The following is a 25,762-nucleotide window of genomic DNA, read 5'->3' as shown; positions in this document are numbered from 1 at the left end:
ACAAAAGAAATTACAGATTTACAATTTACAAACCAGTATAGAACCAGGGGTAAAGGGTGAGGAAAGTCTGCAATAATTTGGAGGGCAGGAGTGATTAAATGGCATGACAAAAGGGAGTGTTCGGGAACAATAAGGAACAAAAGCTGGGTCCAGAGGAGGTGTAAATGGTCACAACAGAAGCATTGCCAACACCTGCTCTCTGAGGAATTGGGAACACTGGTTGTGGTCTAAAGTTGTTCAATTCAAAGGTGCTTCACTTTTCAATTGCTAGTAATCCATTAATACCTAACCAGCAGTGGAGTAGATTTCATTCTAATTTTCTAAGCAGGGTCACTAGCAGGAGTCAGTGCCCCAACTGGCAACATACACTTATAAGGTCAGTCCTTTTACTTGTTTTATCTCCATTCCTTGTATACGTGTCTGTTTAAAAACAATCAACACATCCTTATTGGCATAGGTAGTGATTTTTCTTTTGTGTGATGTGGGCGTCATTGGCAAGGCCAGCAATGGTTGCCAATCTCTAATTGCCCTTGAACTGAGTGGCACTTTGCTGTGGGTCTAGTCATATGTCGGACAGACCAGGTAAGGATGGCAGATTTCCTTCCCTCATTGACATTAGTGAACCAGGGGGGCTTTTACAACAATCGATGATAGTTTTCATGTTCAACATTACTGAGACCAGTTTTCAATTCCAGATGTTATCATTAATCCGTTGAATTTATTCATTGAGTTCAAATTCCACTAGCTGCCATTATACAGGGTTTTGGTGATTGTGTACAATGCTGGAGTATAAGTTAGGAGTACACCTGAAGTACTGTGCACAACTTTTGTCTCCTTCCCTGAGGTCAGATATGGCTGGGAGAGATGGTGGCATAATAGTAATATCACTGGATCAGTAATCCGGAGGCCCAGGTAAATGCCCTGGGGACATGGGTTCACATCCTACCATGGCAGCTGGTGGAATTTAAATTCAATTCATAAATCTCAAATGTTAAAAAGACACTAGTCACAATAATAGTGACCATGACAACTATCATCGATTCATTGACAGGAAGGTTCCTTAAAAGGAAGGAAAAACCTGCCAGCCTCCTTGTGACTCCAGACCCACAACAATCTGGTTGACCCTTAACTGCCCTGTTAAAATAGCCCGGCAAGCCAGTCAATTCAAGGGCAATTAGGGATGGGCAACAAATGCTGGCCTTGCTGGTGACGGCCAAATCCCACGAAAGAAGAAAGAAAAGGTTGCCTTGAAGATTCGCCCGAAGGACCTATGAGGACAGGTTGAGTAGACTCTGCCTATATCTGCTGGAGTTTAGAAGAACGAGAGGAGATCTCACTAAAAAGTATAACATTCTTAGAGCGCTTGATAGGGTAGATGCTGAGAGGCTATTTCCCCCAGTTGGAGAATTTTCATCAAGGATCACTGGCCTCATGATGAGGGGATGGCCCTTGAACACCGAGAGTGGAACGCTCTTCACTCAGAGCTCTGGGTACTCAGTCGGTGAGTGTATTCAGGAGTAGAGAATCCCGCCATCAGTGAATGGCATGAGAGTTAGGTGGCCCAGTAAATAGTGTAGACGTGAACCGAAAATTGCAAAGGGTCATTGATATATTAAAATGAGTGGGCAGAAGTGGGGCAGGTGGAGTTTAATATGGGCAGGTATGAAGCGAATCATTTGATTGGCGCAGCGGGAACTGAGAGGCTGAGTGGACGACTCCTCTTCCTGTGGGTGGGATGTTCCACGCGGGTCCCCGCGACGTGTTTCGCCACCGCCACAGCGGATCCCACTGGCGCAAACAGACGGAAAATCAAGCCCTAAGTTCCTAACACACATCCGCCCGGATTCAGGCTGTCGCCTATTTAGCAGTGACCGTTACTATAGAACATAGAACATAGAACAATACAGCGCAGTACAGGCCCTTCGGCCCACGATGTTGCACCGAAACAAAAGCCATCTAACCTACACTATGCCATTATCATCCATATGTTTATCCAATAAACTTTTAAATGCCCTCAATGTTGGCGAGTTCACTACTGTAGCAGGTAGGGCATTCCACGGCCTCACTACTCTTTGCGTAAAGAACCTACCTCTGACCTCTGTCCTATATCTATTACCCCTCAGTTTAAAGTTATGTCCCCTCGTGCCAGCCATATCCATCCGCGGGAGAAGGCTCTCACTGTCCACCCTATCCAACCCCCTGATCATTTTGTATGCCTCTATTAAGTCTCCTCTTAACCTTCTTCTCTCCAACGAAAACAACCTCAAGTCCATCAGCCTTTCCTCATAAGATTTTCCCTCCATACCAGGCAACATCCTGGTAAATCTCCTCTGCACCCGCTCCAAAGCCTCCACGTCCTTCCTATAATGCGGGGACCAGAACTGTACGCAATACTCCAAATGCGGCCGTACCAGAGTTCTGTACAGCTGCAACATGACCTCCCGACTCCGGAACTCAATCCCTCTACCAATAAAGGCCAACACTCCATAGGCCTTCTTCACAACCCTATCAACCTGGGTGGCAACTTTCAGGGATCTATGTACATGGACACCTAGATCCCTCTGCTCATCCACACTTTCAAGAACTTTACCATTAGCCAAATATTCCGCATTCCTGTTATTCCTTCCAAAGTGAATCACCTCACACTTCTCTACATTAAACTCCATTTGCCACCTCTCAGCCCAGCTCTGCAGCTTATCTATATCCCTCTGTAACCTGCTACATCCTTCCACACTATCGACAACACCACCGACTTTAGTATCGTCTGCAAATTTACTCACCCACCCTTCTGCGCCTTCCTCTAGGTCATTGATAAAAATGACAAACAGCAACGGCCCCAGAACAGATCCTTGTGGTACTCCACTTGTGACTGTACTCCATTCTGAACATTTCCCATCAACCACCACCCTCTGTCTTCTTTCAGCTAGCCAATTTCTGATCCACATCTCTATATCACCCTCAATCCCCAGCCTCCGTATTTTTTGCAATAGCCTACCGTGGGGAACCTTATCAAACGCTTTGCTGAAATCCATATACACCACATCAACTGCTCTACCCTCGTCTACCTGTTCAGTCACCTTCTCAAAGAACTCGATAAGGTTTGTGAGGCATGACCTACCCTTCACAAAGCCATGCTGACTATCCCTGATCATATTATTCCTATCTAGATGATTATAAATCTTATCTCTTATAATCCCCTCCAAGACTTTACCCACTACAGACGTGAGGCTCACCGGTCTATAGTTGCCGGGGTTGTCTCTGCTCCCCTTTTTGAACAAAGGGACCACATTTGCTGTCCTCCAGTCCTCTGGCACTATTCCTGTAGCCAATGATGACATAAAAATCAAAGCCAAAGGTCCAGCAATCTCTTCCCTGGCCTCCCAGAGAATCCTAGGATAAATCCCATCAGGCCCCGGGGACTTATCTATTTTCAGCCTGTCCAGAATTGCCAACACCTCTTCCCTACGTACCTCAATGCCATCTATTCTATTAGCCTGGGGCTCAGCATTCTCCTCCACAACATTATCTTTTTCCTGAGTGAATACTGACGAAAAATATTCATTTAGTATCTCGCCTATCTCTTCAGACTCCACACACAATTTCCCATCCCTGTCCTTGACTGGTCCTACTCTTTCCCTAGTCATTCGCTTATTCCTGACATACCTATAGAAAGCTTTTGGGTTTTCCTTGATCCTTCCTGCCAAATACTTCTCATGTCCCCTCCTTGCTCGTCTTAGCTCTCTCTTTAGATCCTTCCTCGCTACCTTGTAACTATCCATCGCCCCAACCGAAACTTCACACCTCATCTTCACATAGGCCTCCTTCTTCCTCTTAACAAGAGATTCCACTTCCTTGGTAAACCACGGTTCCCTCGCTCGACGCCTTCCTCCCTGTCTGACCGGTACATACTTATCAAGAACATGCAGTAGCTGATCCTTGAACAAGCCCCACTTATCCAGTGTGCCCAACCCTTGCAGCCTACTTCTCCACCTTATCCCCCCCAAGTCACGTCTAATGGCATCATAATTGCCCTTCCCCCAGCTATAACTCTTGCCCTGCGGTGTATACTTATCCCTTTCCATCATTAACGTAAACGTCACCGAATTGTGGTCACTGTCCCCAAAGTGCTCTCCTACCTCCAAATCCAACACCTGGCCTGGTTCATTACCCAAAACCAAATCTAACGTGGCCTCGCCTCTTGTTGGCCTGTCAACATATTGTTTCAGGAAACCCTCCTGCACACACTGTACAAAAAACGACCCATCTATTGTACTCGAACTATATCTTTTCCAGTCAATATTTGGAAAGTTAAATTCTCCCATAATAACTACCCTGTTACTTTCGCTCTTATCCAGAATCATCTTCGCCATCCTTTCCTCTACATCCCTAGAACTATTAGGAGGCCTATAAAAAAAACTCCCAACAGGGTGACCTCTCCTTTCCTGTTTCTAACTTCAGCCCATACTACCTCGGAAGAAGAGTCCCCATCTAGCATCCTCTCCGCCACCGTAATACTGCTCTTGACTAGCAGCGCAACACCTCCCCCTCTTTTGCCTCCTTCTCTGAGCTTACTAAAACACCTAAACCCCGGAACCTGCAACATCCATTCCTGTCCCTGCTCTATCCATGTCTCCGAAATGGCCACAACATCGAAGTCCCAGGTAGCAACCCATGCTGCCAGTTCCCCTACCTTGTTTCGTATACTCCTGGCATTGAAGTAGACACACTTCAAACCACCTACCTGAACACTGGCCCCCTCCTGCGACGTCAAATCTGTGCTCCTGACCTCTATACTCTCATTCTCCCTTACCCTAAAACTACAATCCAGGTTCCCATGTCCCTGCTGCATTAGTTTAAAATCCCCCAAAGAGCACTAACAAATCTCCCCCCCAGGATATTTGTGCCCCTCAGGTTCAGATGTAGACCATCCTGTCTGTAGAGGTCCCACCTTCCCCAGAAAGAGCCCCAGTTATCCAGAAATCTGAATCCCTCCCGCCTGCACCATCCCTGTAGCCACATGTTTAAATGCTCTCTCTCCCTATTCCTCATCTCACTATCACGTGGCACGGGCAACAACCCAGAGATAACAACTCTGTTTGTTCTAGTTCTGAGCTTCCATCCTAGCTCCCTGAAAGCCTGCCTGACATCCTTGTCCCCTTTCCTACCTATGTCGTTAGTGCCAATGTGGACCACGACTTGGGGCTGCTCCCCCTCCCCCCTAAGGACCCGGAAAACACGATCCGAGACATCACGTACCCTTGCACCTGGGAGGCAACGTACCAAACGTGTGTCTCTCACGCTCCCACAAAATCTCCTATCTGTGCCCCTGACTATAGAGTCCCCAATTACTAATGCTCTGCTCCTCTCCCCCCCCTTCCCTTCTGAGCAACAGGGACAGACTCCGTGCCAGAGGCCCGTACCCCATGGCTTACCCCTGGTAAGTCCCCCCCCCCACAAGTATCCAAAGCGGTATACTTGTTTCTCAGGGGAACGACCGCAGGGGATCCCTGCACTGACTGCTTTTTCCCAGTCCCTCTTACAGTTATCCACCTGTCTCCAATCTTTGGTGTAACTAATTCCCTGAAGCTGCTATCTATGACCCCTTCTGCCTCCCGAATGATCCGAAGTTCTTCCAACTCCAGCTCCAGTTCCCTAACTCGGTCTTGGAGGAGCTGGAGATGGCAGCACTTCCTGCAGGTAAAATCAGCAGGGACACTAACTGCATCCCTCACCTCAAACATCCTGCAGGAGGAACATTGCACTCCCTTCCCTGCCATTCCTCTAACTTTCTACCAAGATCTGGCTAACAACTAAATTAAATTTTTTATAAAAAATAATAATAATATAATAAAATATGGTACTTACCTCAGACCAATGGGTTTTATTATTAGGTTAGAGGAGGAGGGCGGGTGGGAGACACTACACGTGTAGTGTCTCCCACCCGCCCTCCTCCTCTAACCTAATAATAAAACCCATTGGTCTGAGGTAAGTACCATATTTTATTATATTATTATTATTTTTGTGTAGTGTAGTGTCTCGGGTTTCCTCTCCACCAGAATTTATTGGTGAGGGTCTTCCCAGACGTCCGCGGGTCGACTTCCTGTTCCCGCCTAAAACACTAATTTAAAAAAAATAAAAAATAAAAATTTCTCAGCTCCTGCTGAAATTGACTAACCAGCCAGCTCCACTCCCGCCAAAATCGACTGGCCTGCCCCTGCAAAGACAAGTGCTTTTAAAGGACAGACTTACCTCCCAGCAACCACTTCCGCACTGCTGCCGCTGAAACTGACTCACCAGCTGTTCTCACGCCGAAATCGACTGGCCTGCCCCTGCAAAGACAAGTGCTTTTAAAGGACAGACTTACCTCCCAGCAACCACTTCCGCACTGCTCCCGCTGAAACTGACTCACCAGCTGATTCTCCCGCCGAAATCGACTGGCCTGCCCCTGCAAAGACAAGTGCTTTTAAAGGACAGACTTACCTCCCAGCAACCACTTCCGCACTGCTGCCGCTGAAACTGACTCACCAGCTGTTCTCACGCCGAAATCGACTGGCCTGCCCCTGCAAAGACAAGTGCTTTTAAAGGACAGACTTACCTCCCAGCAGCCACTTCCGCAATGCTCCCGCTGAAACTGACTCACCAGCTGTTCTCACGCCGAAATCGACTGGGAAATACTGTTTGAATGGGAGGTTAAAGGAGGAAATTGGTATCTGAAATCTAGGCAGCATCATACTAACTTGGCACTCAATTCAGCAACTTGGGTTACGACCTGGTCACGCTGTGATAACAGAAACTACAACAGGTCCCTTCCTCGGAGTCAAGGCCGCTAGCAGCATATCCATAGCAAAAGAAAACTGGCCAAAAGTCAACTCGGAATTGGTTAATTTCTTTGGAAGCCCATCACAAAGAGAGGAATAGAAATGTCACAATTTAAAAATGCACACTTCGAGGGAGCTTTGATCTGCCTCTATTCGGAGAGGGTTGGATAGGGCACTGGAAACGAAAGGTGCAGAAATTAATTTAATTCCCATTTTTTTTGTCTTGGCATCCCCTACTTCTGCATTTCTCAGCATGGCACCTCTCCGCTCTCTTACCATGGCACCCCTTATCTTAAATCTCTTGCCCTGACATCCCTCAGATTATCTCTTCCCTCAACACCCTTTACCTCCACCAGGCCCCTTGTCATCTTTGAAAAGGAGGGACTTACCTTTAAAAGCTGCCCTCATATCTCAGTTGCGAAATGCAAATGTGCAGCTCAGTAAGTAACACAGACCAGCCCAGGTTCCATATCAATCTGTTGTAAGCTGATCTCTGCTGTGGCTGTGGTGGGATCATCACCAGGGCGGCCCTACAGCCCATGGGCTCTTTGGAGGCGGAGTAGGTGTTTTGGTGCTCATGGGGGAGTGGAGTGAAAACGGAAAGGCAACACATCTGCCTGGAATCTGCTGACTCCAGGCAATGCAGTAGGAGCAAACTGGACTGCCCCACTGATGGTCAACTAGCCTGTTGGAAATACTGTCTGGGATCAGATGCAGATAAAAACCATGTGGCGAGGATATCTAAGCTTGCCCGGCATCAATTACAGCTGTAGTTCCAACACATGTTAGTGCTTTCAGGAGTTAAGGAGAGAACATTGAGGGCAGAGTGAATGTTTTGGAGAAAGAGGTGCCACTTTTCTTGCTCACCCCGTGTCCCATCGTCAGGTGTTTACCAGCGACCAGTATCCCAGAATGTAAATTAAACGTTACATTATAGTACAGGCTGATATCTAATTCTATTCTCTGCAGTTATAATTTAGATCTTAAGCTTATTAAAGTGAACAGGTCAAGATCGGTTTGAAACAGCAGACAAAGCAAATGCACAAAAAAGCATTAAGAATCTCTCTGTCAATATTACACAGAGCACGGTAGCACAGTGGTTAACACTGCTGTTTCATAGCGCCAGGGTCCCAGGTTCGATTCCCGCTTGGGTCACTGTCTGTGTGGAGTCTGCGCGTTCTCCCCGTGTCTGCGTGGGTTTCCTCCAGGTGCTCCGGTTTCCGCCCACAAGTCCCGAAAGACGTGCTTGTTAGGTCAATTGGACATTCTGAATTCTCCCTCAGTGTCCCCGAACAGGCGTTGGAATGTGGCGACTAGGGGCTTTTCACAGTAACCTCATTGCAGTGTTAATGTACGCCTACTTGTGACAATAATAAAGATTATTATTATCATTAATGTCTAGGCCCTGGTTTTTAAACTGCTGACAAAGTTTATTTTGAAGAAAAGTCATTTTATTGACCTTGAACTGTGGCCTCTGCTCACTGGAAAGGAAGTAATTCATGTATTATTTTTCAGTGAACACCATTTCAGGGATAATCCAGCTAACAGTAAGAGGCGCCCTTCAGACCCTCCAACAGCTAGTGGAAACTTGCATTCAGCGACAATGTAGCTACAGCCGGTTCACCTTGAGCTGCACTTGTCCCTCCTGCATCTAAAAAACGCACCTTGCTCTATCCAGGGAGGATGTAGTTCGCCAGGAAGCCCTGTCCTATATCTGCTGTTACAGGGGTTCAGGTAATCCACTCCACCTTCGCAGCGAAACTATTCAGGGTCCCCTCGGAGATGTGTGACTTTGACAGTTTAGGTACATCGACAGTCCAATGTAAGTATAAGTCAGCACTGCATGTGGTGTGGGTCACTTTCAGCATCTCCGTGTTCATTGACGTCCCTGCTAGGTGCTGCAGCCATCTGAAGCTCTTGGGCACTCGTACTGTGTAGGTTTTGTGTCAAAAGCCATAAGGTTCCTCCCTCGCATATCTTGCGACCAAAGTACCTGGGACAGATATTGAAGGAGCATCTGTGTCTCTTAAAAGCAGAGCTGCCAGAGATTTCTGAGCACAAGAGTGAAGCCCCGAGGTGAACTGACTGCCTCCCACCAAAGGGTAGCAAAGCCAGGGATGTCGATGTTCGAACACATCCGCCCCCACCCCACACCCCTCAACTTGCCTAGTTGCCCTGAGACGGTGGTGTGGCCATACCTGAATCCCTGCCAATGTTGCTTTGCACAATAATTGTACCAGAGCCTAAACTGTGTGTTGTGACCTGTTATCCGCCATGTTTACAGTGCCAATTTACAAAGATGTTCCTTGTGCCCTGCTTGGTTTTTCGTCTGTATATCTGATGTTACATTTTAGTGTGATGGACGTGCAAAGTAAAAATCTGCCTCTTTGGTCCTGGGCGAGGATTTTTGAGGATTACAGGAAAACGTCTACACGAGGCTAAAATGTTCAACAAGACATTTTTGTTTGTTTCCAGCGCAATTTGATTTAAATACCTTTTCGGAGGTTTTATCCGTCTTTTCTTGTCCAATTTTCTGTCATTTTTTCACCCCCTTCTCTCTGTCCGTGCAGCCTGTGGCTTTAGAAGGTCAGAGGCCTGCCACACGGCCTGTTCCCAGGTTGCCATACAGAGCTGGGCACTGGGTGGTAACAATGGCTTCCCACCCCTTGCTAGGATTAGGAACTGAAGTGAACATGACCTGAGGTGCCTACCCACTCCATCTCTCTACCACCATGTCCAAGGTTGAAAAGCAGCAACATATACTAATGCCACCTCCTTGGCCGGCTTGTACTCTTACCATCGACTCGTGTGTTAATAACGCCCCCCCTCTCCAACCATTCTCCAACCACCGCCATGTGCGAATGATTCGACTTCCACCCCAAATTTATAATACTGAGCTCACTGTCCCTATCCTGAAGGTGAACATTTCAATATGGAGAGAAAATGCACAGAAAGAAAGCTCGATTCTCAATCCAAGGCTTGCTTTACAAGCCATGGTTAGCCATGCCGCAGTTTTGTGCGGACTCTCCTCCACCCCTGCAAGAGCTGACGGCCATTCTGTGGTTCATTTTATTTCCCCAGTGCTGCTCCGGGCAGCTTTAGAAATCGGCAAGAAAAGCAAAACTCACATTTGATTGGTAAAAGCCTTTCGAAGCCTGCGTAAATGGTCACGAAGGTCTGAAAGGAATTTGCGAGAATCTTTTGGTCATTTAATCAGCCACGCCACCCTCATGGGACAGAATTCAGTTTGGTTCTTGCATCTTGGAAAGCCTTTCTTCCCCAGTGGTGTAAGGGGGGGGTGTTATTGGTAGTCTAGAACCTGGATCCCCACCCCTCCCTGCACACTCTCTCACTTTCTGCAAGCAAAGGAAATATTCACCGCAGGGCTGCACTTAAATAAATCCAGTTATCGAACGACATCGCAGGGGTCACGGCGAGCCCAGGTTAGCAAGGGGAATGATTAAGCAGAGAAATAGAAACCAAGGAAACTACCCTCAAAATAAACACGCGCCACTTAATCGTTACAAGTATCGACTTAGTCTAAAACCAGATTGCTTGGTTTCTAATGTCAGTTCTGCCAGCTTGATTTTCTCAAGTTTTAGGGGCTGTTTAGCACAGGGCTAAATCGCTGGCTTTGAAGGCAGGCCAGCAGCACGGTTCGATTCCCGTAACAGCCTCCCCGAACAGGCGCCGGAATGTGGCGACTAGGGGGCTTTTCACAGTAACTTGCGTTCGGACGCTGTAGTGTGTCGACCACGGTTTCCTTGATCAGGCGGTCTGTTCAGCTTGGCACTCAAGGGTTGGGAAAACCACGCAGACTTTCTCATGGGAGGTCAATGAGAGGGTCGTCCAGCCCTTTTGTCCTCCCTGCCCACGAACGGAGCTGGGTTATTGCGGGTCCAAAGGGAGATGGACTTGGCAGACAACGTTCCGTCAGCGAAGCTTGACTGCGTAGATCTCACGCACGAGCATTTCCGATGTCGCACCGTAGTGCACTGTCCTTCTCTCCACTACACCATGGTGCCGGAAGCGGCAGCTTTCTCACATTCTCTCTCTGAAATGTTCGCCCTAAACCCCCCCTCTATTTTCGTTTCGGTCTCTGCCATTAGAAACCCCCTTCGGTCTTGTTGGCCATTTTGTCCTAGCTCTTTGACCGGCTGTTTGTGAAGCGCCTAATGATGTCATCGGCATTCAAAGGTGCGATGCCATTAAAAGCATGTCTCTTCTTGTGGTCAGTGGAATCATTTAACATCAAAGGCTGCAACTTGTCCATTGCAACGTGATTTTTCTTCTGTCTCACTCTCTCTCACACACACACACATAAACATGCTCCAGTGGGTAACATCTTACAATCCTGCTAAGGTTGAGGATCAAGCACGGAATGCAAAAGACTTGAAACTTGAGTCAGTGGAACCGAGGCCTACAGTTGAGGCCATTATGAGGTGAACACGGATGAGCGGATGCTGTGCAGGAACCAACACACGGAACTGATATTGAGGATGTAGCAGAGCTTTGTAAAGCTGCCTGATCTATCCACAGATGTAAATATTGTACAATTAATTTATTGCTACTTTGGCAAATTTCTTTTGTCGTGATGCAAAAATTGGAGGATCTCAATTTCCTTGTTTGTACATTTGGTTCCCTGTTGGCGTGTTTCTGTGTGACGCTACACGATAATAAATGTATTTTGTGTCAAAACAATTTGAGTCGTGAACTACGTACTTTCTTTATTTGCAGTCAGCTCGTTAACAAGCTGGTAGGCCCGGGTTGTCGTCTCTCGCTCGACATGTTCCAGGAGACGTTGGCGGAAGTGAGGTCACAGTGGAGACCAGTTGAGGCCAATGACCTCTTTCTGTGCCGCATATTTTTTATCGTACAATGAAGTGCCTGTGAGGTTGTCAGCTACAAAGCCACTCACCCTCCATCCCCAGATACAGCCTAAAAAGAAGGCCAAAGGTGTGGAGTAATCTGCCAGGCAGTCAAAATAGCAGACAAGCTCCAGCGTGTCGAGTGAACGTCGCGCAATTGACTTTTCTGCTGTTGCGATGCACAGTTTGTGGAGCCTTGCACAACCACCCCCATTAAACAGTAAGTGTAACTAATGAATGATCACAAGCTCCCAAGTCTGACATGGACAACCTGCTGAAAGCAGTTTTTCTGTTTGGTTTTTCTCCTCTGGCAACAGCCCTCCAGCAACTGGCCAAAGAAGCAAAGGTTCTCGTTTGAGTTTGGTCAGCAGCCTATTCAACTATAAACGTGACCAAGTGTACACACCAGAAAACAAAATAGGAAATGGTGCAGCAGAGGAATCTTACCAATTTTCACTAAATGCCTCTCAACGGGGAGTGTTAACAATTCTTTAAGGGCAGCACGGTGGCGCAGCGGTTCGCACTGCTGCCTCACGGCACCGAGGTCCCAGGTTCGATCCCGGCTCTGGGTCACTGTCCGTGTGGAGTAATATGGGATTAGGTACAGGACCCTCTGCAGAACATTCATCTTCACCACCTGCACCCTCCCTGCCAATGTCAAGTGCAAAGTGTCCCACCTCTTAAAATCCCCCTGAACCTCCTCCACTAGCGCCGTCAAACTCCACCTGAGCATCGTGGCCCTCTCACGCATCACCCGAATCCCCAAATACCTCAACCTCTCTCTAGCTACCTTAAATGGCAGTGCCTCCCGCCCCACCGCATTCACCGGAATGACCTCATTCTTCCCAAAATTCAGATTATATCCTGAAAATGCCTCAAACCTCTTTAACAGGCCAATGATCCTCACCGGACTATCCAGCGGGGCCGATACAAACAACAGCAGGTCGTCTGCATACAACAGGCACCTGGGGCCCCCTGCCAGCCCTCACAATCCCTCGCCACTCACCAGACCCAAGAAGGGGCCATCACCAAGGGTTCAATCGCCAGCGTGAATAACAACGGTGACAGTGGGCACCCCTGCCCCGTTCCCCTGTGCAACCCACTGCCCGGTGAACTCGTCTCGCTCAAACACACGCTTGCCACGGGGACATGTACACTTTCTAATTTCTCACCCTTTAGGAAATACTCTGTACCTTCTAACAAAGTAGATTTGCTCACGTTTTTCCACATTATATTTTATCAGAAGCCTTCTGAAAATCCAAATGTACTCTGCCATCGACTCTCCTTTATCGCCTGATAAAATCCCCGCTGATGTTACCTGCGAGGGTGTCTCAAAACCCCGAAGGATAACTTGAAACACTGGTTCTCAGTGGTGTATTTTTGTTTGGAACAATGTGAGGAACCGCGGACAACCCAGTGAGGAACCAGTCCAGTCGTTGAGTGAACAATTAATAAAGAATATTGATTACTGCAAAGAAGAAAAGTCACACAAGACTAACATACACTTTGACACTAACGTATATGAATAACTAAACATACTGTTTTATCTGAAGTTACCTGTTGTTCACAAAATATACCCAGTTCCCTGACCTCACTGAGACACCTTGGGCGGGATTCTCCGCCGTCGGGATTCTCTGTTTTGCCGCCGCCTGACGGTTTCCCGACGGCATGGGGCTGCCCCACAATGGGAAACCCGATTGACCGGACGGTGTGACGGAGGATCCCGCCAACGGGTCGGGGCAGAAATGTGGCGCGGCGGGCCGGAGAAGCCAGTCCCCGGTTTCCCCCCAAAATCCAATTTTAGAACTCTCGAGGCAAAATCCAGCAAACAGTTACCGCACGATACCATTGAGATGGTCAAGTCTGAGAAAACGTCATTGAGGCACAAAACTGCATCTTCTAGAGGGGATATCAGCAAACTGTTGTGGCTCTAAATGTTTGATGGAATAAGCCTTCGTAGCTCGGATTATATCCCCTATCCCCGTAACCCCACCCACCCTGCACACCTTTGCACACTAAGGGGCAATTTAGCTCAGCCAATCCACGTAACCTGCACATCTTAGGGCACTAAGGGGAAATTTAGCATGGCCAATCGACCTAACCTGCACATCTTAGGGCACTAAGGGGAAATTTAGCATGGCCAATCGACCTAACCTGCACATCTTTGAGCACTAAGGGGAAATTTAGCATGGCCAATCGACCTAACCTGCACATCTTAGGGCACTAAGGGGAAATTTAGCATGGCCAATCGACCTAACCTGCACATCTTGGGGCACTAAGGGGAAATTTAGCATGGCCAATCGACCTAACCTGCACATCTTGGGGCACTAAGGGGAAATTTAGCATGGCCAATCAACCTAACCTGCACATCTTGGGGCACTAAGGGGAAATTTAGCATGGCCAATCGACCTAACCTGCACATCTTGGGGCACTAAGGGGAAATTTAGCATGGCCAATCGACCTAACCTGCACATCTTGGGGCACTAAGGGGAAATTTAGCATGGCCAATCAACCTAACCTGCACATCTTGGGGCACTAAGGGGAAATTTAGCATGGCCAATCGACCTAACCTGCACATCTTGGGGCACTAAGGGGAAATTTAGCATGGCCAATCGACCTAACCTGCACATCTTGGGGCACTAAGGGGAAATTTAGCATGGCCAATCGACCTAACCTGCACATCTTAGGGAAGTAAGAGGAAATTTAGCATGGCCAATCGACCTAACCTGCACATCTTAGGGAAGTAAGGGGAAATTTAGCATGGCCAATCGACCTAACCTGCACATCTTGGGGCACTAAGGGGAAATTTAGCATGGCCAATCGACCTAACCTGCACATCTTAGGGAAGTAAGAGGAAATTTAGCATGGCCAATCGACCTAACCTGCACATCTTAGGGAAGTAAGGGGAAATTTAGCATGGCCAATCGACCTAACCTGCACATCTTAGGGAAGTAAGGGGAAATTTAGCATGGCCAATCGACCTAACCTGCACTTCTGAGGGCACTAAGGGGAAATTTAGCATGGCCAATCGACCTAACCTGCACATCTTGGGGCACTAAGGGGAAATTTAGCATGGCCAATCGACCTAACCTGCACATCTTAGGGAAGTAAGGGGAAATTTAGCACGGCCAATCGACCTAACCTGCACATCTTGGGGCACTAAGGGGAAATTTAGCATGGCCAATCGACCTAACCTGCACATCTTGGGGCACTAAGGGGAAATTTAGCATGGCCAATCGACCTAACCTGCACATCTTAGGGAAGTAAGGGGAAATTTAGCACGGCCAATCGACCTAACCTGCACATCTTGAGGCACTAAGGGGAAATTTAGCATGGCCAATCGACCTAACCTGCACATCTTGGGGCACTAAGGGGAAATTTAGCATGGCCAATCGACCTAACCTGCACATCTTAGGGAAGTAAGAGGAAATTTAGCATGGCCAATCGACCTAACCTGCACATCTTGGGGCACTAAGGGGAAATTTAACATGGCCAATCGACCTAACCTGCACATCTTAGGGAAGTAATGGGAAAGTTAGCACGGCCAATCGACCTAACCTGCACATCTTGGGGCACTAAGGGGAAATTTAGCATGGCCAATCGACCTAACCTGCACATCTTAGGGAAGTAAGAGGAAATTTAGCATGGCCAATCGACCTAACCTGCACATCTTGGGGCACTAAGGGGAAATTTAACATGGCCAATCGACCTAACCTGCACATCTTAGGGAAGTAAGGGGAAAGTTAGCACGGCCATGCCACCAAATCCACCTTTGGACTGTGGGAGGAAACCGGAGCACCCGGAGGAAACCCATTTTGCTGACTTCGCCAGTGGTGAGTTACTGGACTGGAACAGTGTGAAAAAAGCTGGTTCAATGTCAGTATTAATCCACTGGTGAATCAATTTCAACATCAGAACATATTCACCCAACTTCAGTATCAAAATACGAACATTAAAACGTAGGAAGAAAAGCAAATATTAATTCTTGGCAACATTTTTTGATTTTTTGCAACTATTTCTTTTTGCCTGGGTGTTGGAGATAATAATAATAATAATTAGGACAGGGGGATGGCGGCATAGTCGTAGTGTCACTTGGTTAACGCTCTGGCGGCTGGACTGTAATTCCACCATGGCAGCAGTTAATAAAATTGGAACGGAAAACCAGTCATTAAAACCCCATCTGGTTCACTAAAGTTCTTCAGAGAAAGAAATCTGCCTGCTCACCTGGTTTGGCCTCCAGTCCCACAGTAACTTGGGTGACTCTAAAATAGAATAACAAACCACTCTATTTTGGGTAACAAATGCTGGCCGCGTTGGAGTGCGGCCCCATGAAAAGATAAAGGAAAAGGAATGTAACACTTTTCAATTTTGCGTTGCCAGCATTATTACAGAGTACTCACAGTTCAGGGAAGGATAAAACTATGCTTCCTCAATTTAATTTTTTTTTTTAAATAAATAAATTTAGATTACCCAATTCATTTTTTCCAATTAAGGGGCAATTTAGCGTGGTCAACCCACCTAGCCTGCACATCTTTGGGTTGTGGGGGCGAAACCCATACAAACACGGGGAGAATGTGCAAACTCCACACGGACAGTGACCCAGAGCCGGGATCGAACCTGGGACCTCGGCGCCGTGAGGCAGCAGTGCTACTCACTGCGCTACCGGACTGCCCTGCTTCCTCAATTTTGACCCCAAAAGCATAACCCAGCATGCGGCTCAGAAGCTCGCCCCCTAGTGCACTAGCATGGAAATTCTCCATTCCTCCAAAGGGAATTCTCCTTTGTATTCCCTTTTTGCCCCGTCTTTATTTTTGCTGTTATCGTTGGTGGGACCTGGTTCGATTGGTTGGCTGGTGGCCAATGAATTGGCCAAAAAGCCGCATTCTGCCCAGTAACAGGCAGTGCTTGGGTCCTGCCGGAGTGGGATGATTTTCAGAGAGCCAGGGGGAAAGACAGTTGGAGTGCTGGACGCTCAGAGGAAAGAAACTGCTCTCTCGCCCTCATTAGGGTGGGACGAGTTTAAGTGGGGGTGGGGTTAGGAATTGGATAATAATTAACCTGTTGTATTTGCTGCGTATTTAATTACAGTTACTGTTATTAATAGTATTCAAATTTACAAACCCAGTGACTGTAATTAATGGACAGCTAAAGGGCCCAAAGGACTTTGGGTGTTTTTCTAAGAAATATTTATGAATTTCAATTGTGTTGCGATTCTGGGTCAAGTGGGGCTGGAATTGACTGCGCACCAGCCCTGGGGCTCATAACAGTAAAACCAATTAATTTGTTTGAATTATGATGGTTTAGGGATAAATGTGGACCAGCACACTAAGGAAAACTCTGCTCTCCTTCAAATATTACCATGGGATCTATTGCATCAAGCTGAAAGGGGAAATTGAGATGGGGGGGGGGGAAAGAGACCTTAACTTTAGGTCTCGTCCAAAAGGTGGCACCTCCAACAGTGCAGCACTCTGACCAAACAATATGTCAGCTGAGTAAGATTGGCAATAAGAGCAATTTTTAAAAATGGTATTGATGTTTTTTTTTTTTTAATATAAATTTAGTGTACCCAATTCATTTTTTCCAATTAAGGGGCAATTTAGCATCGCCAATCCACCTACCCTGCACATGAAAATTAAAATTAAAATTGCTTATTGTCACAAGTAGGCTTCAAATTAAGTTACTGTGAAAAGCCCCTAGTCGCCACATTCCGGCGCCTGTTCGGGGAGGCTGGTACGGGTACATCGTTGGGTTGTGGGGGCGAAACCCACGCAAACACGGGGAGAATGTGCAAACTCCACACAGACAGTGACCCAGAGCCGGGATCGAACCTGGGACCTCGGAGCCGTGAGCCTGCAGGGCTAACCCACATGGTATTGATGGTTAACACTTATTGATTAAGAATTAAATGATCAGAGACTTCATCATTCTGACATTTCATTTACTTCTGTACCCTTGCTAAATCTGGGATGTCACAGAACATGTGCATTTATTCCTGTGAAACCAGTAGATACAGAATTAAAAGGCTACCCATGGCCTGTGACATTTACAAAGTTGATAAAAACAAGATTTAATCCCACCCATTACATTGGAGAATGTGTACAGCTCTCTTTACTACGCAGATGTTCCCCCTGTAAAGAAGTGTAATTGTGTCATAACGATCAGTAGACCGTGTAAGCAAATGGCTTTTTTTTAAAGAATATTTGATTGAAAATTTTTGGTCAACCATCACAGTTCATTGTGTATCCTTTACACAATAATATAACAGTATAAATAACAATGACCTGTTTTATAAACAAAGAATAAATAATATATAACAAAAACTAAAACTAAAACTAAATGGCAACTGCCTTGTCTCAGATAAACACTCTCCAAAAATATGGTTTAACAATCCAATATACAATTATTTATAGCAACGACCTATACATATTATACATATATATTAATAACCCTGAGACTCCTTCTGGTTCCTCCCCCCCCCCCCCCCTTCCCCCCTGGGCTGCTGCTGCTGCCTTCTTCTTTTCCATTCCCTCTATCTTTCTGTGAGGTATTCGACGAACGGTTGCCACCGCCTGGTGAACCCTTGAGCCGATCCCCTTAGGACGAACTTAATCCGTTCCAGCTTTATAAACCCTGCCATGTCATTTATCCAGGTCTCCACCCCCGGGGGCTTGGCTTCCTTCCACATCAACAGTATCCTGCGTCGGGCTACTAGGGACGCAAAGGCCAAAACATCAGCCTCTCTCGCCTCCTGCACTCCCGGCTCTTGTGCAACCCCAAATATAGCCAACCCCCAGCTTGGTTCGACCTGGACTCCCACTACTTTCGAAAGCACCTTTGTCACCCCCACCCAGAACCCCTGTAGTGCCGGACATGACCAGAACATGTGGGTGTGATTCGCTGGGCTTCTCGAGCATCTCGCACACCTATCCTCTACCCCAAAACATTTACTGAGCCGTGATCCAGTCATATGCGCCCTGTGTAACACCTTAAATTGAATCAGGCTTAGCCTGGCACACGAGGACGATGAGTTTACCCTACTTAGGGCATCCGCCCACAGCCCCTCCTCAATCTCCTCCCCCAGCTCTTCTTCCCATTTCCCTTTCAGCTCATCTACCATAATCTCCCCCTCGTCCCTCATTTCCCTACATATATCTGACACCTTACCATCCCCCACCCATGTCTTTGAGATTACTCTGTCCTGCACCTCATGCGTCGGGAGCAGCAGGAATTCCCTCACCTGCTGCCTCGCAAAAGCCCTCAGTTGCATATACCGGAATGCATTCCCTTGGGGCAACCCATATTTCTCGGTCAGCGCTCCCAGACTTGCGAACTTCCCATCCACAAACAGATCTTTCAGTTGCGTTACTCCTGCTCTTTGCCATATTCCAAATCCCCCATCCATTCTCCCCGGGGCAAACCTATGGTTGTTTCTTATCGGGGACCCCACCAAGGCTCCCGTCTTTCCCCTATGCCGTCTCCACTGTCCCCAAATTTTCAAAGTCGCCACCACCACCGGGCTTGTGGTGTATTTCTTCGGTGAGAACGGCAATGGGGCCGTCACCATAGCTTGTAGGCTAGTCCCCCTACAGGACGCCCTCTCCAATCTCTTCCACGCCGCTCCCTCCTCTTCTCCCATCCACTTACTCACCATTGAGATATTGGCGGCCCAGTAGTACTCACTTAGGCTCGGTAGTGCCAGCCCCCCCCCTATCCCTACTACGCTGTAAGAATCCCTTCCTCGCTCTCGGGGTCTTCCCGGCCCACACAAAACTCATGATACTCTTTTCGATCCTTTTGAAAAAAGCCTTCGTGATCACCACCGGGAGGCACTGAAACACAAAGAGGAATCTCGGGAGGACTACCATTTTAACTGCCTGCACCCTCCCTGCCAGTGACAGGGATACCATGTCCCATCTCTTGAAGTCCTCCTCCATTTGTTCCACCAATCGCGTTAAATTTAACCTATGCAATGTACCCCAATTCTTGGCTATCTGGATCCCCAAGTAACGAAAGTCCCTTGTTACCTTCCTCAGCGGAAAGTCCTCTATTTCTCTGCTCTGCTCCCCTGGATGCACCACAAACAACTCACTTTTCCCCATGTTCAGTTTATATCCTGATAATTCTCCAAACTCCCGAAGTGTCCGCATTATCTCTGGCATCCCCTCCGCCGGGTCCGCTACATATAACAACAAATCATCCGCATACAGAGATACCCGGTGTTCTTCTCCTCCTCTAAGTACTCCCCTCCACTTCTTGGCACCCCTCAATGCTATTGCCAGGGGCTCAATCACCAGTGCAAACAGTAATGGGGACAGAGGGCATCCCTGCCTTGTCCCTCTATGGAGCCGAAAGTATGCAGATCCCCGTCCATTCGTGACCACACTCGCCACTGGGGCCCTATACAACAGCTGCACCCATCCAACATACTCATCTCCAAAACCAAATCTCCTCAGCACCTCCCACAAATAATCCCACTCCACTCTATCAAATGCTTTCTCGGCATCCATCGCCACCACTATCTCCGCTTCCCCCTCTGGTGGGGGCATCATCATTACCCCTAGCAGCCTCCGTATATTCGTATTCAGCTGTCTCCCCTTCACAAACCCAGTTTGGTCCTCATGGACCACCCTCGGGACACAATCCTCTATCCTCATTGCCATTACCTTGGCCAGAATCTTAGCGTCTACGTTCAGGAGGGAAATAGGTCTATAGGACCCGCATTGCAGCGGGTCCTTTTCCTTCTTTAGGAGAAGCGATATCGTTGCCTCAGACATAGTCGGGGGCAGCTGTCCCCTTTCCTTTGCCTCATTAAAGGTCCTCGTCAGTAGCGGGGCGAGCAAGTCCACATATTTCCTGTAAAATTCAATTGGGAATCCATCTGGTCCTGGAGCCTTCCCCGCCTGCATGCTCCTAATTCCTTTCACTACTTCCTCTATTTCAATCTGTGCTCCCAGTCCCACCCTTTCCTGCTCCTCCACCTTAGGAAATTCCAGCCGGTCCAGAAAGCCCATCATTCTCTCCCTCCCATCCAGGGGTTGAGCTTCGTATAATTTTTTATAAAATGCCTTGAACACTCCATTCACTCTCTCCGCTCCATCTCTCCTTCCTCATCCCTCACTCCCCCTATTTCCCTCGCTGCTCCCCTTTTCCTCAATTGGTGTGCCAGCAACCTGCTCGCCTTCTCCCCATATTCGTACTGTACACCCTGTGCCTTCCTCCACTGTGCCTCTGCAGTACCCGTTGTCAGCAAGTCAAATTCTACGTGTAGCCTTTGCCTTTCCCTGTACAGTCCCTCCTCTGGTGCCTCCGCATATTGCCTGTCCACCCTCAGAAGTTCTTGCAGCAACCGCTCCCGTTCCCTACTCTCCTGCTTTCCTTTATGTGCCCTTATTGATATCAGCTCCCCTCTAACCACTGCCTTCAGCGCCTCCCAGACCACTCCCACCTTGAACTCCCCATTGTCATTGAGTTCCAAGTACTTTTCAATGCACCCCCTCACCCTTAGGACACACCCCCTCATCTGCCATTAGTCCCATGTCCATTCTCCAGGGTGGGCGCCCTCCTGTTTCCTCCCCTATCTCTAAGTCCACCCAATGTGGAGCGTGATCCGAAATGGCTATAGCCGTATACTCCGTTCCCCTCACCTTCGGGATCAACGCCCTTCCCAAAACAAAAAAGTCTATTCGCGAATAGACTTTGTGGACATAGGAGAAAAACGAAAATTCCTTACTCCTAGGTCTGCTAAATCTCCACGGGTCTACTCCTCCCATCTGCTCCATAAAATCTTTAAGCACCTTGGCTGCTGCCGGCCTCCTTCCAGTCCTGGACCTCGACCTGTCCAGCCCTGGTTCCAACACCGTATTGAAATCTCCCCCCATTACCAACTTTCCCACCTCTAGGTCCGGGATGCGTCCTAGCATACGCCTCATAAAATTGGCATCATCCCAGTTCGGGGCATATACGTTTACCAAAACCACCGTCTCCCCCTGTAGTTTGCCACTCACCATCACGTATCTGCCCCCGCTATCCGCCACTATGGTCTTTGCCTCAAACATTACCCGCTTCCCCACTAGTATAGCCACCCCCGTTTTTCGCATCTAGCCCCGAATGGAACACCTGCCCCACCCAACCTTTGCGTAGTCTCACCTGGTCTATCAGTTTCAAATGCGTTTCCTGTAACATAACCACGTCTGCCTTAAGTTTCTTAAGGTGTGCGAGTACCCGTGCCCTCTTTATCGGCCCGTTCAGCCCTCTCACGTTCCACGTGATCAGCCGGGTTGGGGGGCTTTTTACCCCCCCCCCTTGTCGATTAGCCATCCCCTTTTTCCAGCTCCTCACCCGGTTCCCACGCAGCTGTGTCCCCCCCAGGCGGTGCCCCCCCCGCCCATCCCACCCCATACCAGCTCCCCCCTCTCCCCAGCAGGAGCAGCCCAATAATTCCCCCCTCCCACCCCCCCCCGCTAGATCCCCCACTAGCGTAGTTACGCCCCCCCATGTTGCTCCCAGAAGTCAGCAAACTTTGGCCGACCTCGGCTTCCCCCCGTGACCTCGGCTCGCACCGTGCGATGCCCCCTCCTTCCTGCTTCCCTATTCCCGCCATGATTATCATAGCGCGGGAACCGAGCCCGCGCTTCCCCCTTGGCCCCGCCCCCAATGGCCAACGCCCCATCTCTTCCACCTCCTTTCCTCCCCCCACCACCTCCTGTGGAAGAGAGAAAAGTTACCACATCGCAGGATTAATAACATAAAACTCCTCTTTCCCCCCTTCTTCGCCGCCCATACTCGCCCCACCACTTTGTTTCAAACGTTCTTTTTTTTAATAACCCGCTCATTCCAATTTTTCTTCCACGATAAAAGACCACGCCTCATCCGCCGTCTCAAAGTAGTGGTGCCTCCCTTGATATGTGACCCACAGTCTTGCCGGTTGCAGCATTCCGAATTTTATCTTCTTTTTGTGAAGCACCGCCTTGGCCCGATTAAAGCTCGCCCTCCTTCTCGCCACCTCCGCACTCCAGTCTTGGTATACGCGGATCACCGCGTTCTCCCACTTACTGCTCCGAGTTTTCTTTGCCCATCTCAGGACCATCTCCCTGTCCTTAAAACGGAGGAATCTCACCACTATGGCTCGAGGAATTTCTCCTGCTCTCGGTCCTCGCGCCATCACTCGGTATGCTCCCTCCACCTCCAGCGGACCCGCCGGGGCCTCCGCTCCCATTAACGAGTGCAGCATCGTGCTCACATATGCCCCGACGTCCGCTCCCTCCGAACCTTCAGGAAGGCCAAGAATCCTTAGGTTGTTCCTCCTCGCGTTGTTCTCCAGCGCCTCCAGCCTTTCCACACATCGTTTATGGTGTGCCTCGTGCATCTCCGTCTTCACCACCAGGCCCTGTATGTCGTCCTCATTCTCGGCAGCCTTTGCCTTCAAGACCCGAAGCTCCCGCTCCTGGGTCTTTTGCTCCTCCTTTAGCCCTTCGATCGCCTGTAATATCGGGGCCAACAGCTCCTTCTTCATTTCCTTTTTTTTGAGTTCTTCCACGCAGCGTTTCAAAAACTCGTGTTGTTCAGGGCCCCATATTAAACTGCCACCTTCCGACGCCATCTTGGTTTTTGCTTGCCTTCCTTGCTGCTGCTCTAAAGGATCCACCGCAATCCGGCCACCTTCCTCTCCTTTTTCCATCCGTATCCAGGGGGGATTCCCTTCTGGTTCACCGCACAGTACTTATAGCTGTTAAAATTGCCGTTGGTGCTCTTAATAAGAGCCCAAAAGTCCGTTACACCGGGAGCTGCCGAAACGTGCGACTCAGCTGGTCATCGCCGCACCCGGAAGTCTAAGCAAATGGCTTTAACTAAGAATGTGAAAGACTTACCATTGGAGACAGAACAGAAAGAAAGTGTGGGAAAACATTGCCTCAATCTCGTCGCATCTGCATGGCAAGAATGGGAAAAGTAATGAGTGCTTGTAAAGCCCACCCCCTGCTGGTACCTTGCTGTATTTCAGCCAGGTTCCCTGTCACAAACTGTACTGCCTCTGAAACACATACAAAGTCGAACCACTTTAACTGTCGAACAGCTATCACCAATGAGCTGGATGCATATCTTGGTGCAAATTGCTCAAGGGTTGCAGATGATGCGAAGCCAGGAGGAGCCAATGCAGAATTACCAGGCAGCTCAGAACAGGAGAGGAGTACTCAATTCAGCCCTCCCCCCGCCCATCCCCCCGCCCCGCCATTCAATACAATTAAGGCTGATCTCCTATCACCCTCAACTCCACTTTCCTGTCCGTTCTCTATAACCTCTCAACCCATTTCTAATTAAAATCTGTCGATCTCTTCCTTAAATGTACTCAATGTCACAGCATCCACCGCACTCTGGGGCAGTGAATTCCACAGATTCACGACCCTTTGAGAGAAGTAATTACTCCTCATCTCGGTTTTAAATTTGCTGCCTCTTATCCTAAAACTATGACCTCTCGTTCTAGATTACCCCACAAGAGGAAGCATCCGCTCTCCATCTACTTTGTCAATGCCTTTTATCATCTTGTGCACCTCAATTAGATCGCCCCTCATTCATTTAAACTAGAGAGTATAGGCCCAAACTGTTCAATCTCTTCATAAGACATACCCCTCACCTCTGGAATCAACCTAGTGAACCCCCTCTGAATAGCCTTTAATGCAACTACATCGCTGCTCACGGGAACCAAAACTGCACACAGTGCTCCAGGTGCGGTCTCACTCATGCCTTGTACAGTTGCAGCAACACCTTCCCTACTTTTATACTCTACTCCTTTAGCTATGAAGGCCAAAGTTCCAGACAGAATGGGGTGGACAGCGCACGTAAATAGGCAGAGCCGTGGGCAGTGAAGTTTAATGCAGACTAGCGCAAAGTACACAACAGGGCAAGAGAAAATAGGCAACACACACAGCCAGTGAAAGATGTCAAAATAGCTAGAGAGCTGGGATTACCGGTAGATTCAAATACCAGCAACCCGATCAGCAAAGCCAATAAAATGTTGGATTCCCACAGCCAAAACAGTCAGAGGAAGGTGGTGATCCAACATTGAAGGAAAGAGGCAGTATATGTTCCTGGTGTTTATTTTAGTTCTCAGGACCTCGACGATCCTGACAAAGATGCGCTTACTGAATCATGCAATCCTTACGGTATTGGTGCTCAAGCTGGCTATGGGGCCGCCGGGGGCCGTTCACACTTGGAACCCAGGTTGCCAACTCTGCTTGGCATATTCCTGGAGGTTTTTGTCCTTGGGCCTCTCACCTCCAACCAGTCAAACTGCCCTCGTTTCCCTCCAGCTCCATTAATTATATTTTGAATTAAAATGAATAAATGCAAATGTTCAAGGAAACGGGAGAGATAAAAAAAAAAGCACAATTTTCTTTTCAACGTTTCTGTGGTATTTCTCCTGACTTGCCTGGGGCCAATGTCCAGAAGGTCGATCTTTAATCCCCGGAGCCTCCAGGTCAATCCTGGGGGGTTGGCACCCACGGGTTGGGCCGACGGTTACAAAAATCCGGTTGCAGGACCATAATTAACCCGAATGGGCAGCTTTCAAACTATCTCATTTTAAACAGGAGATCCGAACAGTAACCAGGAGTACTGGGTAACATAACAGCGGGAGGTGCGACACTCCGGAGCGGGGAAAAATACAAAATACCCTAAATCTAACAAAATTCCAACTGTTCAACGCCACGGGATTGTTCATTTTGGAAGAAAGAATGAGATGGCGGATTATCACTTAAATGGAGAGAGACTGCAGAAAGCTGTAGCACAAAGGGCATTGGGGGTCCTTATTCACAAAACCCAGAAAACTCGCATACAGGTGCAGAGGGTAATAGAGAAGTTTGGAGTGGTAAACGTAAAGAGGGGTTGCCGCAAATGTATAATATAGTAACAAAGTCACATTTTGAATAATTTTTACAGATTTGGTCCCCTTATTTAAGGAAAGATAAATTATTACTGGAAGCAGTACAGAGGAGGTTTACTGGAATGATCCCGGATTTGGAGGGAATGCCATATTAGGCAAGATTGGCCAGGTTGGGTCTGTACTCCCTGGAGGTCAGAAGA

At 48.2% G+C, this 25,762-nt stretch overlaps 1 protein-coding gene across 9 annotated transcripts in view; it reads left to right on the top strand.

Moving 5' to 3' along the window:
- The window catches only part of LOC140386893 (rap1 GTPase-activating protein 2-like), a 618,530-nt gene extending 607,011 nt beyond the window's left edge, over positions 1-11,519 (top strand). For all 9 annotated transcript variants that reach the window (XM_072469730.1, XM_072469729.1, XM_072469728.1 and 6 more), the window contains one exon: positions 8,334-11,519. In XM_072469730.1, the coding sequence (XP_072325831.1) occupies positions 8,334-8,336 (3 nt within the window). In that variant the 3' untranslated portion in view covers positions 8,337-11,519. The remainder of the gene's footprint in view (positions 1-8,333) is intronic.
- The last annotated feature ends 14,243 nt before the right edge of the window (positions 11,520-25,762 follow it).

The sequence above is a fragment of the Scyliorhinus torazame genome, chromosome 12, assembly GCF_047496885.1.
Source record: "Scyliorhinus torazame isolate Kashiwa2021f chromosome 12, sScyTor2.1, whole genome shotgun sequence".
Classification (NCBI taxonomy): Eukaryota; Metazoa; Chordata; class Chondrichthyes; order Carcharhiniformes; family Scyliorhinidae; genus Scyliorhinus; species Scyliorhinus torazame.
The sequence above is the reverse complement of the archived record's forward strand: the minus strand, read 5'-3'. Positions and strand labels throughout refer to the sequence as shown.